Source organism: Hoplias malabaricus, chromosome Y (assembly GCF_029633855.1).
Source record: "Hoplias malabaricus isolate fHopMal1 chromosome Y, fHopMal1.hap1, whole genome shotgun sequence".
Taxonomy (NCBI): domain Eukaryota; kingdom Metazoa; phylum Chordata; class Actinopteri; order Characiformes; family Erythrinidae; genus Hoplias; species Hoplias malabaricus.
The window spans coordinates 26,737,727-26,765,423 of record NC_089820.1 but is presented as its reverse complement, the minus strand read 5'-3'; the positions used below and the strand labels follow the sequence as shown (position 1 = coordinate 26,765,423).

General features: G+C 47.4%; 1 protein-coding gene across 7 annotated transcripts in view; it reads right to left on the bottom strand.

Moving 5' to 3' along the window:
* fbrsl1 (fibrosin-like 1) overlaps positions 1 to 27,697 on the bottom strand; it is a 608,817-nt gene that overhangs the window by 351,320 nt on the left and 229,800 nt on the right. For all 7 annotated transcript variants that reach the window (XM_066656081.1, XM_066656086.1, XM_066656083.1 and 4 more), the window contains exon 3: positions 3,260 to 3,361. In XM_066656081.1, coding sequence (XP_066512178.1) covers positions 3,260 to 3,361 — 102 coding nt within the window. The remainder of the gene's footprint in view (positions 1 to 3,259; positions 3,362 to 27,697) is intronic.

Below are 27,697 nucleotides of genomic sequence, written 5' to 3'. Positions count from 1 at the left end.
TGTATCTCTCTCTCTGTCTCCCTCTCTCTCTGTCTCTCTTTCTCTCCATGTCTCTCTCTCTCTATCTGTGTGTGTGTCTCTCTGTCTCCCTCTTTCTCTCTGTGTATGTCTCTCTCTGTCTCCCTGTATCTCTCTCTCTCTGTCTCTCTCTTTCTATCTGTGTGTCTCTCTCTGTCTCCCTTTATCTCTCTCTGTGACCCTCTCTCTCCCTCTCTCTTTCTCTGTGTCTCTCTCTCTCCCTGTCTCTCTCTCTCTCTTTCTTTCTATCTGTGTTTCTCTCTCTCTCTGTGTGTGTGTCTCTCTCTCTGTGACCCTCTCTCTCTGTGTGTGTGTGTCTCTCTCCCTGTGACCCTCTCTCTCTCTCTCTCTCTCTCTCTCTCTCTCTCTCCCTCTCTCTTTCTTTCTATCTGTGTCTCTCTGTGTGTGTGTGTGTCTCTCTCTCCCTGTCTCTCTCTCTGTGACCCTCTATTTCTCTCTCTCCCTGTCTCTCTCTCTCCCTCTCCCTGTCTCTCTCTCTCTCCCTTTCTCTCTCTCTCTCTGAGAGTTGTTATATTTCTGTGGACACTGTTCAGTTGAAGTTGTACAAATCGGCTGTGAATCTGGAGCAGTGTTAAATTTATCTCTGAACATTAATGAAATAATAAACTGAGGGAATGGTGAGGAACGATGTTCCTTTATTCCCTCTGCTTCTCCCGGTGTGTCTTCCTCGGATGTCGTCAGGCTTCCACCACTTTCCCACAGGAGGCGGTGTTGCGTCAGCTCTGTGTCATTGTCAAACAAATGGAAGGTAACGAGGGACTTTTATTTTGATGGGGCACATTTGCAGCTGTTTGAAGGCCTTCAGATTTGTATTAGTCACTCATCAGGACCCGGCAACAGTCGCCATGGAAACTGTCATCCGTCAAAAAAGTTCAGCTCCATCACTCCATCTTTATCTGTCTATCACTCTATCTTTCTCCCTCTCATCCCTCCTCCTCTCTCTCTCTCTAAATCTCTCACTCAATCTCTCATCCCTCCATCTCTCTATCCCTCTCCTGTCCATTTTCCATTTCTCTGTCTCTCTCTCTCTCTCTCCCTCTTTCTTTCCCTCGCTCTCTCTCTTCTGTCTCTCTCTCCCTCTCTCTCTTCCTCTCTCTCTCTTCCTTTCCCTCATCCTCATTCACCTATTTCCTTCTCTTTACACATTCTCATAATGTCTCAGTTTTTCTCTCCATCTCCTCTCTTTCTCACACTTCTTACCAATTCTCAGGTTTTCTCTACGGTATCTCTTAGTTTCTCTCTCTCTCTCTCTCTCTCTCTCTCTCTCTCTCTCTCTCTCTCTCTTTTTTTTTCTGTCTCTCTCTCCCCCCCCCCCCTCTCTCTCTCTCTCTCTCTTCCTTTCTCTCATCCTCATTCACCTTTACACATTCTCATAATGTCTCCGTCTCATAATGTTTTCTCTCCATCTCCTCTTTCTCTACGGTATCTCTTAGTTTCTCTCTCTCTCTCCTTCTCTGTTCCTGTTTCTTGTTTTGAATTAAATCAGTATCATCGTTGATGAAGTCTCTCTCTCTCTTTTGCTCTCTCTCTCCCCCTCTGTCTGTCTGTCTCACTCCCTCCCCCTCCCTCTCCCCCTCTCTGTGTGAGAGATGGACAGATATAAAGGAGGAGTGCGGTGTTTATTTGGCAGGAGATTAGAGAGTAGCAGCGTATCGAACGCTGTCAGCCTGCACTCCTCCGCCTGCTTCTGTCGTTTCTCCCTGTCAGAGCTGTCAGCTCGCATCACGCTTTTATCAGCCTCCAGCCCTCCCTCCGTCCCTCCATCCCTCCCTCTCTCCTCCTCCCTCCCTCCCTCCCTCTCTCCCTCTCGCTCTCTGCCTGTCTCTGACTGTTGCCAGGTTCCCTCTTCAAAAAGGAAGAAAACCAGCCTTTTCCTTCTCTCTGAGAAAGAGAGAGAAGGAGAGAGTGAGAGAGAGGGGGAGAGACAGAAGAAGAGAGAGAGAAGGTGAGAGAGAGACAGAGAGAAGAAGAGATACAGAGAGAGAGAAGGAACGAAAGGTCGCTGATCGTTTAATTTCCATAAGAAATGGCGCATTAAATCTCTTCATTAAAATCACATACTTTATTTCATCACATTTTTCTCTCCGTCATCCCTCGTTCTCTCTCTCCCTCTCTCCTGCATTTGACAGGCGTGAGTTACAGAAGCGTTTACAGAATTCATTAAAAATGAGCCACCAGGGAATTACACACACACACACACACACACCATACGCACGAACATACACACACACAGACACCATACGCACGCACATACTCACACACACACCATACTCACGCGCGCACACACACACACACACACACACCATACGCACGCGCACACACACACACACAAACATATACACACACACATACACCATACACAGACACACCATACACACACACACACACACACATACACATACACATACACATACACACACGCACACACACACACCCACACAACATACACAGTACACACAAACACTACATACACATTCACACACTTATTTTTTATGAAAATTTTCTAAATAATACACTGAAGTTTACACTTCATCAACAACCATCAACGTTAACCCAATTAACATTAAGCTTTACACTGTGCACAATCCACCTTAAATCTGGTTTTAAAATGTACAATTTATACTGTCCACCTTAAATCTGGCTTTAAATTGTACATTTGATACTACACTCTACACTGTCCACCTTAATTCTGACATTAAACTGTACATTTGACACTACACTCTACACTGTCCACCTTAAATCTGGCTTTAATTTGTACATTTGATACTACACTCTACACTGTCCACCTTAATTCTGACATTAAACTGTACATTTGACACTACACTCCACACTGTCCACCTTAAATCTGACTTTAAACTGTAAATTAGACATTACACTCTATACTGTCCACCTTAAATCTGACATTAAACTGTACATTTGACATTACTCTCTACATTATCCACCTTAAATCTGGCTTTAAACTGTACATTTGACATTACACTCTACACTGTCCACCTTAAATCTGACATTAAACTGTACATTTGACACTACACTCTACACTGTCTACCTTAAATCTGGCTTTAAACTGTACATTTGATAGTACACTCTACACTGGACGTTAAACTCTACACTAGAATGACCACGGACAGTGGACAGTGAAGAGTGGATAATGGTTCTATACAGTTGTTTGTGATTGGCTGCCTTGCTGTGACATCACTAGAGTGGGTGTGTCTGTCATTACCTCACTGAGGCGGTCCTTCGAGCTGCTGTGATTGGCAGAGTTCAGATCCAGAAAGTTCAGACCCGGGACAGTCCTCCCGCCTGGGACCAGGACACTTTTAAACTGGACGAACAAAACAAAGACAGACGAAGGGTCACAGACTTCACTGTAAACATCACATTTACATTTACACACTTTAAAGGTGCAGTCTACCACTAAAAAGACACCATGAGAGCCATGAGGCCACATTTTAAAGGTGATTATTTTCACTGAGCTCATGAATGAACCGTTTATTCTCCACAGAGCGGGTCCCCACAGGGAGGCCATGTTAGAACAGGGGCAGTACAGAATGTCAGATACAGCCAGGCCACTAGGGGTCAGTGTAGGAGAAAGCAGAGTCGGGGATGAAAGGTGTGAATTGTCTCCTGTGTTTGTCCTGACCCTGAATTTTAAACTAGGGCTCGGTCTCTGATGTGGAGCACTGCACAGCGCCCCCCTCTGGAACAAGCCCCCACAGCCTCACACTGAGGGGAAAAACGGGAGAATGGACTTTCACCAGTTATTTTGTATGTGTGTGTGTGTGTGTGTGTGTTTGTGTGTGTATGTGTAAGTCTGTGTGTATGTGTGTGTGAGTATGAGTGTGTGTCTGTGTATTTGCGTGGATGTGTGTGAGTATGAGTGTGTGTGGGTGTGTGTGTTTGTGTGTGAGTGTATGTGTGTGTGTGCGAGTGTATGTGTGTGTGTGTGTGTGTATGTGTGAGTAAGTATGAGTGTGTGTGAGTGTTTGTGTGTGTGTGTGTGTGTATGTGTGAGTAAGTATGAGTGTGTGTGAGTGTTTGTGTGTGGGTGTGTGTGTATGTGTGAGTAAGTATGAGTGTGTGTGAGTGTTTGTGTGTGGGTGTGTGTCTGTGTATGTGCGTGTGCGTGAGTGTGTGTGTATGTGAGTGTGTGTATGTGTATGTGTGAGTGTTGTGTTTGTGTGTGGGTGTGTGTCTGTGTATGTGCATGTGTGAGTGAGAGTGTGTGTGTGTGTGTGTGTGTGCAAGTGTGTATGTGTTTGTGTGTGTGTCCCGTGTGGTTGTCAGGGTCCTGGCCCTAGTCTCCAGATCTCTGCTCTAATTTAAACAGATCACTGCTACAATTAACCTTTCTGTTAAATATCAATTACAGCCTCTGGCAAACGACAAATTAAAGGTTCAATCAGTGAAACTGACAGGTCCTGGACCACCTGGACACACACACAGAAGCACACACACACACACACACACACACAGTCACGCACATACACACTATATACAAACACACACACACATTATATACACTATATACAAACAAACACACACACATTATACACACTACATACAAACAAACACACACACACATTATACACACTACATACAAACACACACACACACACACACACACACACACACGATAGTCAGAGGAACATCGACAGGACTGACCACCCTCAGAGAGTTCATTCCATGTTTTAGCTGAATGTTAGCTGAACATTGGCTGAATGTTTGTAGTTAAACACAGACTCATTTTAACTGATTCCTGGCTGAAAGTTCATGGATGAACATTGGCTGAATGTAAAATAACGTTTTTGTTAAATACTCGCTAAGGTTTATAGCTTAATAAGGCAATGTTTAAACCCTAAGGTTTTGTAAATATCTGCTGAATGTTAACAGCTAAATTAACAGTGGTTGGATGTTGTTTGAGCTTTGGTTGAACATTGTGCAAATGTTTATTTCTGAAGAATGATTAAATGTTGTGTGGATATTTATATTTTAAAGTTGACTTTGTGAATGTTTATATCTGAATGTTGACTGAATGTTGGGTAAATGTTTATATCTGAACATTTATGAACATTGAAGGAACGCTGTGTGAACATTTATATTTGAACAGTGATTACACATTATGTGAATGTTTATATCGAAAGAGCAATTGAAATGTTTGTGAATATTTATATCTGAATGTTGATGGAACATTGTGTGAATGTTTCTACTTGAACACTGATGGAACGTTGTGTGAATGTTTTTATCTGAACGTTGATGGAGCATTGTGTGAATGTTTATGTGCGAGAGCTGTCTGAGCACTAGCTGAGGAGCTGCAGGTGGCTAATCAAGTCTGAGTGGATTCCTCCAGTTGACAGCAGCCAGACTTCCTCTGACAAGCTAATCAGTCCCGCTATCTCCCAGAGAGAGAGTGTGTGTGTGTTTGTGTGTTGGATGGCTGTGTGTCTGTAGAGTTTAAATAGATGTAAATAGTAGTGTGTGTGTGTGTGTGTGTGTGCGTCTGAAGAAGCCGTTGCTGATTGCTCTGTTTACCTCTCGTCGGTGTTGACAGATTAAAAATAAAAATGTTTACAAATGCTTCACGCAAAAAAAAAAAATCAACAATCCGAGTGAGGACTGACCACACGATAACGGAGCACAGCAGAACACTGACAGACACCGCAAACAAACATCAAACACAAACAGCTGTAAATCATTTAAAGAATATTAAGCAAAAGCAATGCAAATACAACATTTAAAACATCATTAGTATCATACATTTGGGTAATTTTTTCCGATTTTTTATTTGACGCCAACTCACTCTAAAAAAAGCAATGACAGTGTGGTGTTTCCCACTGTGTTCCTCAGCTCCTCTTTGACAGCACTCTGTGAGCATTTGGGAACTGAGGAGACCAGTCGCTGTCGTTCTGAAAATGAACAGTTCTGATTCTGCTCCACGGCTCGGGGCTCCGTTAGCGTTTGTGCTTTTAGTGGGGGATGGGTCTGGACGAGTTTAGCTCCCAGAATCTTTTAAGGAGCCGTGTTGTTGTAGTCCATGTGGAATGTGGACTGGCCTCGTCTCACTGAAATAAACAAGGACTTCCCCGAAAAAGACGTTGTCTGAACGGCAGTGTGTCGCTCCAAACCCTGTATGTATCCTTCAGCATTAACGGTGCCTTCACAGATGTGACAGTCCCCAACACCCTGTGCACTAACACCTGCTCCACTGCCCCTCAGTGCGTCTGAAATGAGCTGGGGCCCAGAGAAGGCGGCGTTTCTGGGTCCTGTTTATATCTGGGTTCTTCTCTGTGTCTGTGAGGTTTAGCTTGTATTTGCGGAGGTGGTGATGAACTGCGATACCTTAATCTGGCCGAAATTAAGGTGGTATTAAACCGTTCCTCATCACCATCCCATGAAGCACTGCAAGCACAACTCCCGTCTTTTTCGCTGTTCTCTCTGAGCAAAAATCATTTAGATTGTGACAAAACCACAAAGACTGGACTCCACTGCGCTGAAACGGCAAGGGAAGTAAACACCAGCCGCCGTCCTGTCTGTGAGGAGTGTGGTGTGTTCTCCCTGTGTCTGCGTGGGTTTCCTCCAGGTGACTGTCTGTGAGGAGTGTGGTGTGTTCTCCCTGTGTCTGCGTGGGTTTCCTCCGGGTGACTGTCTGTGAGGAGTGTGGTGTGTTCTCCCTGTGTCTGCGTGGGTTTCCTCCGGGTGACTGTCTGTGAGGAGTGTGGTGTGTTCTCCCTGTGTCTGCGTGGGTTTCCTCCGGGTGACTGTCTGTGAGGAGTGTGGTGTGTTCTCCCTGTGTCTGTGTGGGTTTCCTCCGGGTGACTGTCTGTGAGGAGTGTGGTGTGTTCTCCCTGTGTCTGCGTGGGTTTCCTCCGGGTGACTGTCTGTGAGGAGTGTGGTGTGTTCTCCCTGTGTCTGCGTGGGTTTCCTCCGGGTGACTGTCTGTGAGGAGTGTGGTGTGTTCTCCCTGTGTCTGCGTGGGTTTCCTCCGGGTGACTGTCTGTGAGGAGTGTGGTGTGTTCTCCCTGTGTCTGCGTGGGTTTCCTCCGGGTGACTGTCTGTGAGGAGTGTGGTGTGTTCTCCCTGTGTCTGCGTGGGTTTCCTCCGGGTGACTGTCAGTTAGGAGTGTGGTGTGTTCTCCCTGTGTCTGCGTGGGTTTCCTCCGGGTGACTGTCTGTGAGGAGTGTGGTGTGTTCTCTCTGTGTCTGTGTGGGTTTCCTCCGGGTGACTGTCTGTGAGGAGTGTGGTGTGTTCTCCCTGTGTCTGCGTGGGTTTCCTCTGGGTGCTCCGGTTTCCCCCCACAGTCCAAAAACACACATTGGTAGGTGGATTGGAGACTCAAAAGTGTCCGTAGGTGTGAATGTGTGAGTGAATGTGTGAGTGTGTGTCGCCCTGTGAAGGACTGGCACCCCCTCCATGGTGTGTTCCCGCCTTGCTCTCAGTGATTCTGGGTCGGTTCCGGACCCACAACCGCAAGAGTTACAGACAATGCATGAATAACAAAACTACAGACAGAGCTTGCTGCCATTGTTACACATGCTAACAGAATTCTGTCTGTGATTATAGAAAGAAGCTCTGTAGCAGCTGCACATGATTCTTAAGTCACCAAAAAAAAACAGTATCTAGCAAAAGTCCAGTAGAGTGACACCCCTAATGGACTGCTGTTCACTCTCAGGTCCTGTACTGATCACCCAAAGGTCCATGGGCTCACCTTCCTCTCTGTAAATGGAGCGGCAGACGGACATAAGGTGGGGCAAATGGGAGAAGGGGCGTGGCCTTTTGGACTGGGACCTCTCCCTTAATTTCTCATTGAAAAAGTCACAAGCTGGAATAGTTTCACCTCTATTAACCCCCCTGAGAGAGAGAGAGAGAGAGAGAAACCACCAGGAATATTGTAAGAAATGATGGAGAAGAGATAAATCAACAGAGAGTGGGAGGAGACTTAAGGGGGAATATAGAGAGGGTATTTACTGGGGGAGGTGTTATAGAGCGGGTATTTCCGGGGGGGGGGGGGGGGGTTACTGGGGGGGGTTATAGAGGGGGTATTTACTAGGGGGTTATATAGGGGGTATTTACTAGACGGGTTATATAGGGGGTTATTTACTAGGCGGGTTATAGAGGGGGTATTTACTGGGGGGTTATAGAGGGGGTATTTACTGGGGGGTTTATAGATGGGGTGTTTACTGGGGGGTTATAGACAGGTTATATACTAGGGGGTTATAGATGGGGTATTTACTGGGGGGTTATAGAGGGGGTATTTACTGGGGGAGGGGTTTACTAGGGGGGTGTTTACTGGGGGGTTATAGAAGGGGTATTTACTGGGGGGTTATAGACAGGTTATATACTAGGGGGTTATAGATGGGGTATTTACTGGGGGGGGTTATAGAGGGGGTATTTACTGGGGGGTTATAGAGGGGGTATTTACTGGGGGAGGGGTTTACTAGGGGGGTGTTTACTGGGGGGTTATAGAGGGGGTATTTACTAGGGGGTTATAGAGGGGGTATTTACTGGGGGGGTATTTACTGGGGTAGGGGTTTACTTACTGGGGGGTTATAAAGGGGGTATTTACTTGGGGTTATAGAGGGGGTATTTACTGGGGGGGTTATAGAGGGGGTAATTACTGGTGGTGTTATAAAGGGGGTATTTACTGGGGAGGGTTATAGAGGTGGTATTTACTGGGGAGGGTATCTACTGTGGGGTTATAGAGGGGGTATTTACTGGAGGAGGGAGATAACGCAGTGCTGGGGGCAAATGTAGGAACTGATGGATTTGCAGCCCTCCCCCCTCCCCCTGCAGCAGATCAGACCGCTTTTATTTTGACGAGTCCCTGAGAATCCATTAAAGCTTTTATCTGATGTTTAATTCATCAGCCGTCGCAATATGTGGTCGCATTAAGTGGACAAGCGCTCTCGACGCGTCTCAGAGCCTCCCTCGCCTCCCCCTGGACCCCCGCTCCGATCTTTATGCAAATGAAGACGACTGCAGCGGAACTCACTGCAAGGATTTTCCCACAGAGACGGAGCCCACGGTGGGGGTCGAGTTACGATGCTGGACTCTGGAGCAGCTGCACATGAGCCTGAGCCCCCCCCCCCCCACACACACACACACACACACACACACACATTGAATGCCATCAAATCCTCACAGCACCTACTTCATCCCCTACCTCTACCTTTCTCAGGGAGAGACACTTCACACGTTTAACCCCTCCATCCTCCACCCTTTCCTTCCCACATTTCTCCTTCTCTTTTCTCCATTCATCCCCTTCTTTTGTTTCTCTCCATTTCTCACTCCCTCTTTCTCTCTCTCACACACACTCTCCCTCTCTCTCACACACATTCTCTCCTCTCTCTCACACACACATTCTCTCCTCTCCCTCACACACACATTCTCTCCCTCTCTCTCTCTCTCACACACACACACACACTCCTCCTCTCCCTCAGGGGGTTAATAGAGGTGAAACTGTTCCAGCTCAGGACTCTTAACAGCAAATTACGGGGAACAATCCCAGCCCTAAAGGCTACGCCCCCTCCCATATGCCCCGCCCCCTAGAGACAGGGAGGACAGGCCAGGGAACTGGTAACAGGGTACAGGACCTGACAGAGAACAGCTGAGAAATGCACTCAATCAGCTCAGTCCCTCTCTCTCTCTCTAGACACTTGCATGTTTAAAAATGATCACAACTCTTTCTCTCTCTCTCTCTCTCTCTCTCTCTCTCTCTCACACACACACACACACACTAGGAAGGCCACCTGTCACCTGTGCTGTGGCTTCCCACAATTCCACTGGGCACTTCTAGCCCTCCTCCTGTCTGTTAACTGAAATGATAAACACCTCTGAGATCATCACAGTTACACCTGTTCGTCACAGCCATGCATCACCAAAACATCATCCATTCACTCATTCACTCATTCATTCACCTGTATTTGCTTCAGTTTGGACTTCAAAGTGGATTAAGGCCTTTACTTCAGAACGAGCAGAAAACAGGTCTCGGCAGTTAGCTGTAAATTTACACTTCCACCTTAAATAGTGAAGCGATTACATTCTGGTGCCTGAGGTTACAGCTACATTTAAGGTGGAACTGTGAGTGTGAACAGAACTCTGCAGAATGAAAAAAATATATTTTTATTTTATTACATAAGACACCGTCATGTTCCGGACACAGCCCTGTGTCTCTTTGTTTGTGGGTGTTTTTTTTTATTTTTTATTTAGGGATTAATTCACTTAATTTAATTGTACTAACTGATCTACAGCTAGCCATTAGCAACTGTGCTATCAATTTTAGTATTTTCTTACAAAAACACAAGTTTTAATTTGACTTTATGATTTATATCTTATTAAAAAAACAACGATTCCCGGCTTCTGAAGTGATATCATTTTAACGCAGAGCTGAGGAACCGCGGAGATCATTAATATTAATACAGTACCAGACGCTAATGTAAGGATTTGTATCATTAGCGTTCTGAATTAATTCAGCTGTAAGTCATTTCCTCTCAGCCGCGCACGCACACACACACACACTCGCTTTGATTCCTGTGTTCGCTATTAGCCTTGAAAGTAGAAACATGTTTTGCAAATTGTTATGAATGCTAATGAAGTGATTTCAGAGACGTGTGTGTGTGTGTGGAGGTTTTTAAAGTCACTACAAAGCGAGAGAGACTAGCGCTGCAGCCATCTGCTCAAAACAAACGTTTCTCTGCGTTCATTAGCGGCTAGCGCTAGTTACAGCACTGACACACATTCTTTTACACACACATACACACACACACAAACACAGTAGAATTACACTCGTTCATCACCACACACTTCTACCAGGAACAAGCTCAGACAAAAGATCACGGCCAGCTAAAAGATTCAGTCTCAAATTAAAGGTGCAGTCTGTTATTTTTAAAACATAAAACACCTGATACTGAAGGTGAATATTAAAGATAATTAACTTTAATATAAGTGTATTACACAGAACATGAAGAATCACACTGCTCTGTTTTCCCTGGATCACACTGCTCTGTTTTCCCCTGTGGTGGTCACTCCTCACAGACAGTCACCCGGAGGAAACCCACGCAGACACAGGGAGAACACACCACACTCCTCACAGACAGTCACCCGGAGGAAACCCACGCAGACACAGGGAGAACACACCACACTCCTCACAGACAGTCACACGGAGGAAACCCACGAAGACACAGGGAGAACACACCAAACACACACAACCTAAAGCACAGGCACTTGGAAGTTGTATAGTTTACTGCATTATATTTAATAACTTCACTTTAGAGGTGTTAAAGCACATTTTTTTCAGAAACGTAAAACTTATTATCACTCATGACGTATTTTCCGAGTGTTACTTTCACACGGTGACACCTGACATTGCCACACATTCTTCGCAGCACTGCCATTCCCTTTAATTAAAGCCTAATTTAATTAAATCTATATTTAATTAAGCGTTTTTCACGTGGTGGCTGAAACTTTTATGGCAAAATGTCTTTAGGTGTTTTCACTTCTCCACTGCAGTGACAGAGATTAAACCCGCTGCTGGGTGAAGGGAGTAACACTGATGATCTGGTCACAGTGCCCCCTGTCCAGAGGAGGTTATGCAGCAGGCAGTGAGTGAAGGGTCAGTTCCTGAAGTTAATGTAAGGATCTGAGGGCCACACTGTGGTGGTTATAATGTTTTGGTCGGTCTCCTGGTGTGCAGTGGTCAGTACTGACACAAACTGGACGGAATGATGGTGGAACTGGAGAGATCATTTGAATATTTTCCCATGATTCAGTGCTGCAGTCTCAGTTCCCTCTCAGAGTGGGTGTGTGAGGATTTGGACACACAGTTAGCGCCGTGCTAATTGGTGCTAATGTATTCTTCCATTAAGTGTTAGCTGCACTGCCTCAGAGCTCCAGTGGTAAAACTAAAGGAGGAGACTTCAAACATGTCTGCTGTGTGTGTGTGTGTGCGTGTGTGACAGCTCTGTGTTAGCAGGACTAATTGTGTACACGAGTGAAAGCGTGACCTTAACACTCATAACTCTCTGTCTGTGGCAGACCTTGACCTTAAAGCACAGCTTCCTAACAAATGATGTCATCAGGAAGCAAGAAGTGTGTGTATGTGTCTGGATATTTTCAAAAAAGTGTGCCTTCTGTAGTGAGCTCAAAGCCCCAAAAGACACAAATGGATTCCTCTGTTAGCTCTTTCACCACTGCACATCAACTTTTTGCTGTTACAGTTACATTACTTAAGATGGAACTGACTCTAAATTCAGGAGAGCGCTAACTGCATGAAAGTAAACACAGAGCGAAAGTGCTACAAAACTACACATGAGTTACACATGAGTTTCTGTGGGAATTCAAACAGTGAATAAACACTTACACACAATTTACACTTCAGACACCAACAAGTTACAGTCGCTTCTTACTCACACACATTGCTCCACATTAAAATATACAGTCGCTTCTTACTCACACACCCCGCTCCACCTTAAAAGATAGTCGCTTCTTACTCACACACACCGCTCCACCTTAAAAGATACAGTCGCTTCTTACTCACACACCCCGCTCTACCTTAAAATATACAGTTGCTTCTTACTCACACACATCGCTCCACCTTAAAAGATACAGTCGCTTCTTACTCACACACACCGCTCCACCTTAAAAGATACAGTTGCTTTTTACTCACACACACCGCTGCACATTAAAAGATACAGTCGCTTCTTACTCACACACACCGCTCCACCTTAAAAGATACAGTCGCTTCTTACTCACACACCGCTCCACCTTAAAAGATACAGTTGCTTTTTACTCACACACACCGCTCCACATTAAAAGATACAGTCGCTTCTTACTCACACACACCGCTCCACATTAAAAGATACAGTCGCTTCTTACACACACCGCTCCACCTTAAAAGATACAGTTGCTTTTTACTCACACACACCGCTCCACATTAAAAGATACAGTCGCTTCTTACTCACACACACCGCTCCACATTAAAAGATACAGTCGCTTCTTACTCACACACACCGCTGCACCTTAAAAGATACAGTCGCTTCTTACTCACACACACCGCTCCACATTAAAAGATACAGTCGCTTCTTACTCACACACACCGCTCCACCTTAAAAGATACAGTCGCTTTTTACTCACACACACCGCTCCACATTAAAAGATACAGTCGCTTCTTACTCACACACACCGCTCCACCTTAAAAGATACAGTCGCTTCTTACTCACACACACCGCTCCACCTTAAAATATACAGTCGCTTCTTACTCACACACACCGCTCCACCTTTAAAGATACAGTCACTTCTTACTCACACACACCGCTCCACCTTAAAATATACAGTCACTTCTTACTCACACACACCGCTCCACCTTAAAAGATACGAATACGGAACATAAAGAAATGAGAGAACATCGTCACAATCGCAGTGGACATAATTTACCCAGCTGAATTATACACCCCACGAGCAGCGTTAGCTGAGACACACAAAACCTGCTGTTAGCGCCCCCCTGTGGCAACCCTTCTGCTTGGTAAAAGGTTAAGTGAGTTACCACAGAACAGGAAAGAAAAGGCCCCTTGTTATGCTACGTATATGTGGAAGAGTGAGTGTGAGACAATTATCCAGAACCATGCCAGGAACATGTATCTAGAACTGCTCCAGTCAGTGTTCCGTGTCAGATGGGCGAGTAGAGGCAGTGTTTAATAGTCGGTTCTGTCGAGCGCTAAGTGTTCAGACGGAGAAATACCGCTCACTTAGCGAGCCTGCCCCGAGAGAAACACCAGGCATTCTGGGATTGATCACGTCGGAAGATAGGTCCATCCGTTTTCAGTAACGATCCAGAATCTTCCGGAAACGCCGCTGACAGCACGGAGCTAGAGGGGAAACACTCCCTTTATTTATTTATTTACCTCCTGAATCACAATCCCACAATTCCACACTGAGAGACAGGACAGAGGACATCATCCATCTCTCTCTCTCTCTCCCTCTCCCTCAATCACGTCTGATCTCTCTATTTCTCTTTTTCTAATCTTTCTCACAATTTTTCATTTTTTCAGCCTCTTTCTAATTTTTCTTTCTGTTCTTTCACACTTTCCTTATTTCTCTCTCTCTCCTAACCTCAACCTCTTTCTACTGTCTTTCTCTGATCATTTTCTCTCTTTGTTTATCTCTTTCTCTTTCCCTCTCCCTCTCCCATCTCCATCTCCCTCTCTCTCTCTCTCTCTCTCTCTCTCTGTGAGCTGTAGTTAGAGAGTGATCAGGTATGTGTCAGGGAGAATATGATGAAATGGAGCAGTGGCCTTGCTCTCTTTCATCATTTAGTCTCAGACCTCTCTCTCCCTCTCTCTCTCTCTCTCTCTCTCTCTCTCTCTCTCTCTGTGTTTGTCACCCGTCCCTCATCGCTCTTCTCTAACGACCTGCTCCGGTGCCCTGAGGGATGACAGGTTTCCGAGGAGAGCCATAAATCTCTGAACTCATTCGATTATAAATCCTCTGGAAACAATTCACCATCGTCCTGCAGGGGGCGGCATGCTCTTAGAAGGAGAACTCAGGTCTAAACTGGCTGCCCACATAAAGAGTTCCGGGTAGGAGCTGGATGCCTTACCCTCCTCCAGAAGTTACATAGTGAAGTTTCTGCAGTGCTGAGCCCAGAGTAGCAGCAACAGAGGCTCTGTTCTCCATTAACCCACAAAACTACTGCTATAGGCCACTGAAAATGACTAGTGTGTGTGTGTGTGTTTGTGAGGGAGAGAGACAGAAACAGAGAAAGATAGAAATTCTATATTCTTTACTGTTTCACATGGGATGAATAAAGCCATTGTTGTGTTTCTGCAAGAGGAACGGTTGTTAATGAGCTCGTGGAGAGTGGTATCTAGGTGTTGGAGACTTTTGTGCCGGTGTCTCCACTTTTTACACCTGCTACGAGAGTAAAGGTTTCAAATGTCCTGCCTTTTCTCCCGAGAACCAGTCACCAAAGACCTCGGCCGGTTTGGAAACCTCAGTGGGATACCCATGATTCCACTGGGTTGTAAACATACGGCGCTTAAACACGTCCTGTCCTTCAGGTGTCAAGTGTTCAGGTTTTAAATAACCCACAGAGAACACTGGAGGTGTCTTTCCACGTCTCTCACAGGGTGAATTCCTACGTGGTGCACCAATAATCTCAAATGTTTTAATTGGAGAGTTTAGTGGAGACGGTGGGGAGGTTAGTGGAGGCAGAGGGGAAGTTAGTGGAGACAATGGGGAGGTTAGTGGATGCAGAGGGGAAGTTAGTGGAGACGATGGGGAGGTTAGTGGATGCAGAGGGGAAGTTAGTGGAGACGATGGGGAGGTTAGTGGAGACGGTGGGTAGGTTAGTGGAGACAATGGGGAGGTTAGTGGAGGTGGTGGGGAGGTTAGTGGAGACGATGGGGTGGTTAGATGAGGCGGTGGGGAAGTTAGTGGAGACGATGGGGTGGTTAGATGAGGTGGTGGGGAGGTTAGTGGAGACGGTGGGGAAGCTAGTGGAGACGATGAGGAGGTTAGTGGAGATGGTGGGGAGGTTAGTGGGACAATGGGGTGGTTACATGAGGCGGTGGGGAAGTTAGTGGAGACGATGGGGTGGTTAGATGAGGTGGTGAGGAGGTTAGAGGAGGCAGAGGGGAGGTTAGTGGAGGCGGTGGGGTGGAGACAGTGGGGAGGTTAATGGAGATAATCGGGAGGTTAGTGTGTGGTAGCTGGGGAGTCTGTAGTTGGATGAGATTCTCAGTCAGTTTCAGCTGTGTCTGTAGAGGAAGGGATGGAGCAGGTGGTGTTGGATGTTGGTGGCAGTCAGTTCAGCAGTGAAAGTGTGTACACAGTACACCAGATTAACTCGTTTTTAGATGAGACCCAAGGCAGACCTGTGGAGGTGATCGAAGTCCATGTGTTCAGTGTTAAAGGCACAGAAGAGTGTGGGTCACAAGGTTCTCTCGCGGCAGAAGCGATTCCGTCTAAGGAAACATGTGACCACGATCCGAAAGGCGAAGCCTGTTAGGTCTCATTCCCGAGCCTCTGACCATACACAGGTTTAACCAAAGTGCACAGAGAGAGAGCTCTTTCTGTCTGCTCCTGCTTTTTTCTACACTGCTTTCTTCCACTCTTTTCTGAACTCATGGGTTTTCTCAGGGTGGGAACACTAAATGTTAATGGGTTTAGAGACAGAACCAATCAGCCCCTGTTTGCTGAGCTCTTTAGCCTTAAGCAGTTGAATGTGTGTTTTTTACATGAGACCCATAGCACTGATGCTGTAGCAGCAGATTATGGACTGTGGTGGAAGGAGGATTACTTCCTCAGGAATGGTACCTGTCTTAGTTGAGGTGTGCTACCAGTCTTAGCTCAGGTGTGCTACCAGTCTTGGCTCAGGTGTGGTACCTGTCTTGGCTCAGGTGTGGTACCAGTCTTGGTGCCAGTCTTAGCTCAGGTGTGGTACCAGTCTTAGCTCAGGTGTGGTACCAGTCTTAGTTCAGGTTTGGTACCAGTCTTGGCTCAGGTGTGGTACCAGTCTTGGTGCCAGTTCTAGCTCAGGTGTGGCTGTCCTCTTCGCCCCCTCTCTGAGAGCTGCAGTGCTGTCTAAGAGGGAGATAGAGCCAGGACGTATGCTCATGATCAGTGCAAGAGGTTGTGAACAGAATTTTATTTTCATAAACGTGTTTGCCCCAAACAGAGGGCCAGACAGAGTGGAGTTTTCTCCAAATTAAAGCAGACTCTGCAGTCTCTCTCTTCTGGCGACACTGTTGTGATGGGTGGAGACTGGAACAGTACCTTGAATTTCACTACAGATAGAAACGTGCCACACCCCCGATCTGCAGCATAGTACACATGGGTGAAAGTCAATGCAGGGGGAGTCTCTGAAACAGAGCTGGACAGACTATGGCTCATATGGAGTCAGATCTAGAGTGAGTCAGTCACGTATTTTTCCATCTGCTCTCTCTGACCACCATCTATGCACCGTGGACTTTTCTCTTAACTCCCATGTTCAGAAAGGTGGCATCCCAGATTAAGAGTTTCTGTTTAGATTATACATCTTACTCCACAACTAAACTGAGAAGTTCAGTCCAGATTTTAGAACGGGACACTGTATGGATACATGACCTCAGGTTACCCAGAACATTGCCAGTCTTCAGATGGACTTGGCTGTTAAGCGGAAGGAACAAGGTGTTATTTGACACGAGAGGGCAAAAGGTGCTCTATTGAGATCTAAATATATGGATGCTCTCACCGTCTTCTTTTTTAATCTGGAGCGGTCTTCTGCTGAACATCAGTCGCTGGTGACATTACGAAAGCCTGATGGCTCCGTCACCACGGACCCTGTGGAACTGAGACGACTAGCTGTGGAGTTCTACACCAACCTGTTTGCAGCTGAAGGTGTGGATGTGTCGTGTCAAGAAGAGCTGTCCACAGGCCTTGCTCAGTTAGATCAAGAGCAGAGTCAGGCACTGGACACCAATTTGACCTTTGAGGAGGTCACAGAGGCAGTCAGTCAGCTCACATCTGGACGAGTGCCGGGGATCATCGGGCTGCCAGTGAGCTTCTTCAAGGCTTTTTGGGGAGTGATAGGAGAGGACCTGTTCAGTGTTTTGCAAGTGAGTTTCGAAGCTAAAAGACTTCCAGTGAGCTGCCAGTGCGCTGTGCTCTCTCTCTCATCCCCAAGAAAGGGGACCTCTGCCTTCTCAAAAACTGGAGGACTGTGTCACTTCTATGCACTGACTATAAAATCCTGTGCCGCTGCATTGCTAACAGACTAAAAAGTGTTTTAGATAAACTCATACACACGGATCAATCCTACTGTGTACTCACAAGGTCCATATATGACAATCTATTCTTGATCAGAGACTTGCTGGACTTTGCAGAACTGTCTGGTACAGAGTTCAGTCTATTGTCACTCAACCAAGAAAAAGCTTTTGACCGCGTAGATCATGAATATTTGTTCAACATCATGAAACATTTTGGGTTTGGGGATGTTTTTCTCTCATGGGTGAGGCTGCTGTATACTGATGCTTCCTGCATGATCAAGGTGGGTGGGGGGTTAAGTCTACCAGTCCCTGTCAGAAGAGGCATCAGACATCAGTCAACCCTCAGGACAATTATATTCCATTGCTGTTGAACCCCTTTTCTGTCTTTTGAGGAAAAAATTACTTGGACTGCGGTTTGAGAACAGTTTCATTGCATTTTCAGCTTATGCAGATGACATCACAGTCATAATTCAAAATAATAAAGACATAATAAGCCTCTTCTGCGTGGCTGAATTGGGGGAAGACAGAGGCCATATGGTGTGGTACCAGAGCTAGGGGTGTTTTTCCACCACCAGTTCCAGGCAGCATACAGTGGTTACAATGGTTAGGGACAAACAACATCAAGGCGAAGAACTGGGAAGGTTTATTGGAGAAAGCTCATGCACGATTGTCTAAATGGTCTTGGTTGCTCCCCCAGTTATCCTATAGGGGTCGAGTTCTGATAGTCAATAACCTCATTGCATCAACTCTATGGCACAAGCTCACTGTGTTGAATCCACCAATGGAAAGGAAGGTGGACAAGGAATAATCGATGTTCATTCAAGAGCCACAGCTGGATGGACATGGCCTGCACCCTCCTCCGGGCAGCCGGTTGCATGGGGCTGGACAGACACTGGTTCTGTCTTTCGCTGGAGACTGTGGATCTTGGAGCCCTGACTCCGTTCTATTGTTCAGTGATGGAGGCATGGCGGCTCTTGTCCTTATCAAGGAAAGAACTATCTCTGTTGACCTGGATTTTTGAAGACCCTCTCTTTTTCAAACCCCTCCCTCCAGACCATGTCTCGGGTCTCCAGAACGATAACAGAGAGAGTCTCCTAGAAGCTGGCATAAGTAAGATCTGCCATCTGAGGAGAGGCATGGACTGGAAGACTGCAGAACAGCTTGCAAATAGGGCGGGTTTCAGGTCGGTACGTCTGGCTTCTCAGGTGTTTGATCACCTGAGGTGCGACCTGTCAGCCTCAGTTCTCGATTTTCTGGGAACAACGCTTGTGGAGGACTATCGGAGTGGACCTATTGTTTTTCCAGAGCTGGTGGTCAGGCTGGAACAGGAAGACTGGGAAGGCAGCTGTGGAAAATCTTGGGTATTTTAGCTTCCTTAACAAACAGTCACTAGACTGCGCCTGCGTGAAGAAACTGACTCTGAAAGACTTACAGGAAACTAAATGGACTGAGGTTTTGGCTTCAGACTCGTCCCAGAAAGGTAGCTGGTGGGCCCTGTACAAAAACCCATTGAAGAGAGAATGGGAGACGTCCAGTGGAGGATTGTACACGGCTTGATCCTTTAGTCCCTTCAGTGGGGGGGGGGGGGGGGGGGGTTCCTGAGACTGTGTTCCATGCTTTTTCTTCCTCTAGGTCAAGTCTTAAATACTGTCAAAAACTGGAGCTTGAAAATCCTTGGGTTTTTAAATCTGTTAATTTATGGACCTAAATACACTGTTCTAAAGGAGGAAGTCGTCCTTCTAAACTTCCTGTTTGCTGCAGTGAAGCCTGTGATCTGGTGCAGTAGGAAGAACAGAATCAGGGGGTGTGGGGGGGTTTGCCTCCGCAAACTGTACAACTTGCACAGTTGATGCAATTCCCACAAAGTTGCTCAAAGAAGTACTACCAGCTATTATCGATCCTCTTTTAACTATAGTAAACTCATCCCTTAGTCTGGGCCATGTACCTGTCACGCCTTCGTCCTGTCAGTCTGTTGTCCCCGCCATGTGCTTTATTCGCACATGGCTATGTTTTGTTTATATTCTAGTCTCCGCCTTTGTCCCGCCTCCTCGTCTGTCATGTGTTAACCCGTCCTCGTTATCTGTCCAGGTGTCTCGTTTGTGTCTGTATTTAAGCCCTCTTGTGTCACGTCCTGTTGGTCGTACATTTCTCATTTCTCATTTCACTTTTCTCATGTCTAGTCGGTCGTGTTTTCGAGTCTGTCCGTCTGTCTCCACAGTTTCTCCGTGTTTGTTTCCCTAGTCGTTGTTTCGTGTCGTAGTTTCTTTTCCTCTCTCGTTCCTTCGTTTTCTCTTTAGTCTGTCAGTCCCGTTTGCCCTGTTTAGCTCCCCTTGTTTAGTTTAGCCTGGTTAGCTCCCTGTTTGTTTTCGTTATGTTAATGTATCTTTGTTTTGTTATTCTTCTTTATTAAAAAGCTGTGTTTTAGCGAGTGCGTCCGCCTCCCTCAATCCGCCCCTCGCTCCTGACAGAATGTACGACCACCAGGACGCAGCTAGCACAGACAGTTACTCTCGGAGACTAGGAGAAGTCCAAGCGTCCATAATTCGTGCAATGGTAGCCTCTAGGACTTCAGAGGAGCCGAATTATGGACAGAAGGACTGCTACAGCGGGAGTTGCCGGCTCCAGCTCCTGCCTGGTGCTATTCCGATTCCTAAACCTGAGGAGTCGACTCGTGAATCGAGTAGTTGCGCCAGCGGGAGTCGAAGGAGCCGGCGGAAGAAGCGTGCTGGAGTTCCCCCCTCGCTGGAGGATTACCCCCTCAGGTCCGGGGAAATTTTTGGGGGGGCGTTAAGGGTAGGGGCTGTTAGCCTCACCTCCGTACCTCTGAGGTCTGAGGCTAACAGGGGCGCACCTCGAGGTGATCTAATGGGTGCGCCTGTGAAACCCCCTAAACCCTTTACAGCTCCAGCGCGAGCCCGGCGAGCAGCACAAACCCCTGTCTTCATGAGCGCGACGCGCGCCTCTCCTGCCTCCGAGGACGACGTCGCAGGTTCCCCTGCCTCCGAGGACGACGTCGCAGGTTCCCCTGCCTCCGAGGACGACGTCGCAGGTTCCCCTGCCTCCGAGGAGGACGTCGCAGGTTCCCCTGCCCCCGTGGACGTTGCTGCGGGGCTTCCTGTGTCGGTGATGGCGGCACCCGCCGCTCCAGTGTCGGTGATGGCGGCACCCGCCGCTCCAGTCCCCGTGATGGCAGCACCCGCCGCTCCTGTGTCCGTGACGGCGGCGGCGCCCGCCGCTCCTGTGTCCGTGACTACAGCGGCGCCCGCCGCTCCTGTCCCCGTGACTGTGGCTACGGCCTCTCCTGTCCCCGTGACTGTGGCTACGGCCTCTCCTGTCCCCGTGACTGTGGCTACGGCCTCTCCTGTCCATGTCCGTAGGTCGGCCCGAAGGACTTCAGGGCCGATCCCCAGAACTGTGCCCAGGCTGGTTCCTCAGACTGCCACACAGACATTAGCCAGTCCTGGGCACCGCCCTGTTATTTTGGTTCCCTTGTCTGTCCCTGTCATGGTTCCCGTCTCTGTCCTTGTCCCAGTACCCGTGTCAGCCTTTGTCTCTGTCCCTGTACCTGTTACTGTATTCATGTCTGTCCCCGTAAACGTCTTGGTCCCTGTTCCCCTACCAAGTCCAGTCCAGTCTCCTGTCCTGCCTCATGTCCAGTCCCCTGTCAGCCCTGTCCAGTCTCTGTTTCAAATTCCTGTCCAGTCCCCGTTTCAACCCTCTGTCTTGTCTCCTGTCCAGTCCCCTGTTAGTCCTGTCCAGTCCCCGTTTCAACCCTCTGTCTTGTCTCACGTCCAGTTCCCGTATCCGTCCAATGTCCAGTCACCGGTCTTGTCTCCGGTCCAGTTTCCCTTCCAATCCCCTGTCCAGTCTCCAGTCCCGTCTCCGTTCCAGTCTAGTGTCATGTCACCTGTCCTGTCTTCTGTCCAGTCACGTACCCCTGTCCAGTCTAACGTTCCTATCCTGTCCAGTGTCTTGTCACCAGTCTCTGCTCCCGTCCAGTCCCAGCACCAAGTTCTGTCACCTGTCCCGTCTTCTGTCCAGTCCCTGTTTCCATCCAGTGTCATGTCCAATGTCAAAAACCCTGTCAAGTCTCATGTGTCCACTCCTGTCCTGTCCAGTCCGTTCTCGTCTCTTGCTGCCCCCCTTTGTCAGTCTCCTGTCATGTCCCATGTCCCGTCTCGTATATTCGGTCCTGTCGTGTCCCCAGCTCCTGTGTCTGTTCCCGTCCTGTCCTGAGTCCTGTCACCCGTTGGTTTGTTGTCCTGTCTTGTTTTCCGTGCCCTCTCCAGTGCCAGCTCCTGGGGGGTTTAGGAGTACGCGCCCGGGAGTTGCGCGTTCTTGGGGGGGGCATCTGTCACGCCTTCGTCCTGTCAGTCTGTTGTCCCCGCCATGTGCTTTATTCGCACATGGCTATGTTTTGTTTATATTCTAGTCTCCGCCTTTGTCCCGCCTCCTCGTCTGTCATGTGTTAACCCGTCCTCGTTATCTGTCCAGGTGTCTCGTTTGTGTCTGTATTTAAGCCCTCTTGTGTCACGTCCTGTTGGTCGTACATTTCTCATTTCTCATTTCACTTTTCTCATGTCTAGTCGGTCGTGTTTTCGAGTCTGTCCGTCTGTCTCCACAGTTTCTCCGTGTTTGTTTCCCTAGTCGTTGTTTCGTGTCGTAGTTTCTTTTCCTCTCTCGTTCCTTCGTTTTCTCTTTAGTCTGTCAGTCCCGTTTGCCCTGTTTAGCTCCCCTTGTTTAGTTTAGCCTGGTTAGCTCCCTGTTTGTTTTCGTTATGTTAATGTATCTTTGTTTTGTTATTCTTCTTTATTAAAAAGCTGTGTTTTAGCGAGTGCGTCCGCCTCCCTCAATCCGCCCCTCGCTCCTGACAGTACCCAAAGCTTTTAAACTAGCAGTTATTAAACCTATGATCAAGAAACCAAATCTTGATGCTAGTACACTGTCTAATTACAGGCCTATTTCTAATTTGCCATTTCTGTCCAAGATCTTAGAAAGAGCTGTGGCCCAACAACTTAGTTCATATCTACATAAGAATCATATATATGAAAAATTCCAATCTGGATTCAGGCAACATCATAGTACAGAGACAGCTCTAGTCAAGATAACAAATGATCTTCTTCTTGCCTCTGATCAAGGCCACGTATCCCTGTTGGTGCTTCTTGACCTAAGCGCAGCCTTCGATACAATAGACCACAATATTCTCATAGAAAGTTTAGAAAACATGGTTGGAATCACAGGGACAGCCCTATTATGGTTCAAATCTTACTTAACGGAACGTTATCAATTCGTAAAAGTAAACAATCTAAATTCAAATTATTCTAAAGTAAGATTTGGAATTCCACAAGGCTCTATTTTAGGACCATTATTATTTACATTATACATGTTACCGCTAGGCACAGTTATAAGAAACCATGACATTAACTTTCACTGTTACGCAGACGACACACAATTGTATATTTCAGCCAAGCCCAATGACAAACACAGATTAAAGAAAATAGAGGACTGTGTAAAAGACGTGAAAGGCTGGATGTTGCGTAACTTCCTCCTTCTAAACAGCAACAAAACAGAGGTCCTGCTTTTGGGTCCAAAAGTGGCAAGAAATAAATGATCAGATTTAATTTTAAATCTAGCTGACTTTCCAGTTAAACCTGGTTCAGCAGCAAAAAATCTTGGTGTCATAATTGACCCGGATTTATCATTTGATCAACACATAGGTAGTATCACTAGGACAGCTTTTTTACATCTTCGCAATATTGCTAAGATTAGAAATGCCTTATCCCTTCAGGACGCAGAAACATTAGTACATGCCTTTATTACTTCAAGGCTTGACTACTGTAACGCACTACTATTAGGATGCACCAGCAGCAATTTAAGAAAACTTCAACTAGTTCAAAATGCTGCAGCTAGGGTTCTCACTAAAACTAGAAAATTTGAACATATCAGCCCAGTTTTATCATCACTTCATTGGCTGCCTGTTAAATTCCGCATTGACTACAAAATTTAAAAATTAAAAATTTAAAAACATATAAAGCTCTACATGGGCTGGCTCCTGAATATCTTCAAGATACAATTTCCTATTATGAGCCTCCACGTTCACTCAGATCACAGAATACTGGATTTTTAATTGTTCCCAGAATTCAGAAGGCCTCAGCTTTTCTTATAAAGCCCCCAGACTCTGGAATGATCTTCCATAAAATGTTCGGGACTCAGACACAGTCGCAATCTTCAAATCTAGGCTAAAAACACATTTGTTTAGTTTATCTTTTGGTAGCTAATGCTCCCCCATAGATAAAGGCAGCAGATCCGGGGGGTCCATGGACACAGGGAATTATAGTAAACTGAGACGCTGGTGCTGTCGTCCCGCCGCTTCTCGCGATCACTCAGGTTTGTTGACGGTGGAGCGGAGGGATGCCAGTGTTTCAGGATGCTCCCGTGTCTGTGTGTCCTCCTGGTTCTCTCCTTTTAGTTAAAGCTGTCATAGTCAGATCTGCCGGAGTCATTAGCCACACTCTGGAAATTTTCATATTTTCTACTTTATAAACACAAAACAGTTCAAAACTAATTCCATCCCTTTACATCTTTCCAAGTAAACAACTGCCCACCTGTCTGTCTGGACACTGATGGATGACTGTCGAGACCCTCCTCCACGCTTCAGACCAGCTGCCCACGCTCCAGCAACCACCAAGTGCCTTGAAGCTGTCCCTACACTGAAGTTCTCATGGACTACTAACTATCATCACCTGTAGATTGACCAGAGGAGGATGGGTCACCCCTTGTGAGCCTTGGTTCCTCCCAAGGTTTCTTCCTCAGCTGGGGCAGTTTTTCCTTGCCACTGTCGCCCCTGGCTTGCTCACTTGAGGGTTTTACATTTGTTTTTACATTTCATGTCAAATCTTTGTCTGACTGGAATTATGTGAAGCTGCTTTGTGACAACATCAGTTGTGAAAAGCGCTATATAAATACATTTGATTTGATTTGATTTGATTTGATTTGGAGGGACTGAGCCTGTTTTAATGGTGAAGGGGTTCATTTTACAGAGGCTCAGACAGGAACATGCCTTTAATAAGCTCACTGATAATCTGGACTCTTTCTTTGATGTGTGGGGTCATGGGGGCTATGTCTGAGAGTCTGATGGACAGGACACTTTTGTATTGAACATAAGACACAGGCTGTTCTTTGGCATGGCTTTGTTTATGATTCATTTTTTAATATTTTTTTAGTTAATGTTTTGTAATAAATGGGTTTGAAAGTCTCTCTCTCTCTCTCTCTCTCTCCCTCTCTCTCTCTCCAGTCCTCATTCATCAGCGCTGCCTCCCACAGGCCTCTCCCTCACCACAGCTCAAGGCCAAGAGTCAAGGACTCCAGCCCCATGCCGTCCGCCCCAGGGCCAGCTGTCCACAGCGTCAGACACCAAGGCCAAATCAGCAGAGTCCCCCACCGTCTGCAGTCCCCTCTGCCCACCCTCATCCTTCTGACACTGTCCGGCTCAGGCCTGGACCCCCAGCACACACCCGCTGATAGGACGTGAGATAGAGGGACAGTCTGGAGGACAGAGAGAGGGGCCACAGGGGCAGATTTAGGACATCAGTGTCACCCTGAGCCCGACTCTGTTCCAGGAAGTGCTCCCTATCTTTACTGCCCTCAGGACCTCGGTTCTATGTCTCAGTGAAGGATGACGCTGTTTATTCAGTACAGTGTCCCCCTCACTGCACCCAGGCATTGGGATACACACAGAGCACAGAGACAGCACCCCCTGCTGGACCCAACACCACCACCTCCATCACCAGCCACACTTTTCCAGGAGGGGGTCTCACATCAGAGTACTGACCAGGTCCATTACATGTGAGTGAATGGGTGAGTATGTGAGTGACTGGGTGAGTGTGTGAGAGTGACTGCGTGAATGTGTGAGTGAGTGAGAGACTGGGTGACTGCGAGAGTGATTGGGCGAATGTGTGAGTGACTGGGTGACTGAGTGACCGTGTGAGTGAGTGGGCGAGTGTGTGAGTGACTGGGTGAGTGTGAGAGTGAGTGGGCAAGTGTGTGAGAGACTGGGTGAGTGTGTGTGAGACAGGGTGACTGTGAGAGTGAGTGGGCAAGTGTGTGAGAGACTGGGTGAGTGTGTGTGAGACAGGGTGACTGTGAGAGTGAGTGGGTGAGTGTGAGAGAGACTGGGTGACTGTGAGAGTTAGTGGGCGAGTGTGAGAGTGATTGGGCGAGTGTGTGAGTGAGTGGGTGAGTGTATGTGAGATTGGGTGAGTGTGTGAGTGACCGTGTGAGTGACTGGGTGAGTATGAGAGTGAGTGGGTGAGTGTGCGAGAGACTGGGTGAGTGAGACTGGGTGAGTGTGACTGGGCGAGTGTGTGAGAGTGAGTGGGTGAGTGTGTGAGAGACTGGGTGAGTGTGAGAGTGAGTGGGCGAGTGTGTGTGAGACTGGGTGAGTGTGTGAGAGTGAGTGGGTGAGTGTGTGAGTGACTGGGTGACTGTGAGGGTGAGTGGGTGAGTGTGTGAGTGACTGGGTGACTGTGAGAGTGAGTGGGTGAGTGTATGAGAGACTAGGTGAGTGTGTGAGTGACTGTGAGAGTGTGTGAGTGACTGTGAGAGTGTGTGAGTGACTGTGAGAGTGTGTGAGTGACTGTGAGAATGTGTGAGTGACTGGGAAAGTGTGTGAGAGACTGGGTGAGTGTGTGTGAGACAGGGTGACTGTGAGAGTGAGTGGGCAAGTGTGTGAGAGACTGGGTGAGTGTGTGTGAGACAGGGTGACTGTGAGAGTGAGTGGGTGAGTGTGAGAGAGACTGGGTGACTGTGAGAGTTAGTGGGCGAGTGTGAGAGTGATTGGGCGAGTGTGTGAGTGAGTGGGTGAGTGTATGTGAGATTGGGTGAGTGTGTGAGTGACCGTGTGAGTGACTGGGTGAGTATGAGAGTGAGTGGGTGAGTGTGCGAGAGACTGGGTGAGTGAGACTGGGTGAGTGTGACTGGGCGAGTGTGTGAGAGTGAGTGGGTGAGTGTGTGAGAGACTGGGTGAGTGTGAGAGTGAGTGGGCGAGTGTGTGTGAGACTGGGTGAGTGTGTGAGAGTGAGTGGGTGAGTGTGTGAGTGACTGGGTGACTGTGAGGGTGAGTGGGTGACTGTGAGGGTGAGTGGGTGACTGTGAGAGTGAGTGGGTGAGTGTATGAGAGACTAGGTGAGTGTGTGAGTGACTGTGAGAGTGTGTGAGTGACTGTGAGAGTGTGTGAGTGACTGTGAGAGTGTGTGAGTGACTGTGAGAGTGTGTGAGTGACTGTGAGAATGTGTGAGTGACTGGGAAAGTGTGTGAGTGACTGGGCGTGAGTGAGTGAGTGTGTGAGTGACTGAGTGAGTGTGAGTGACAGGGTGAGTGTGTGAGTGACTGTGAGAGTGTTTGAGTGACTGGGAAAGTGTGTGAGTGACTGGGAGAGTGCGTTAGTGACTGGGCATGAGTGAGTGAGTGACTGGGCATTAGTGAGTGAGTGACTGGGCATTAGTGAGTGAGTAGGCGAGTGTGTGTGAGACTGGGTGAGTGTGTGAGTGTGTGAGAGTAGGCGAGTGTGTGAGACTGGTAGAGTGTGTGAGTGACTGGGTCAGTGTGTGAGTGACCTTACACATTTAAACATTAATATTAACCTTTAACATTAATTAACGTGAAAGATAGGGAGTGTGCTCAGAGAGAGAGAGAGAGAGAGAGGGAGTGAGAAAGAGAAGGAGTGAGGGATAAAGTGACAGAGCCGGAGGAGGAGGAAGATGAGGAGGAGGAGTGCGGCGGTCCTCTTCTGCTCTGACAGCGTCTCTGTGCTCGTTAGACCCTCCCGTTATCTCCTAACGAAGGCGGTAATTAAGCTCGTTGAAGGAGGCCAATTAACGGTGCTTTGTCAGAGCCTCGCAGCGCCGGGGGCCGCCATTAACCCG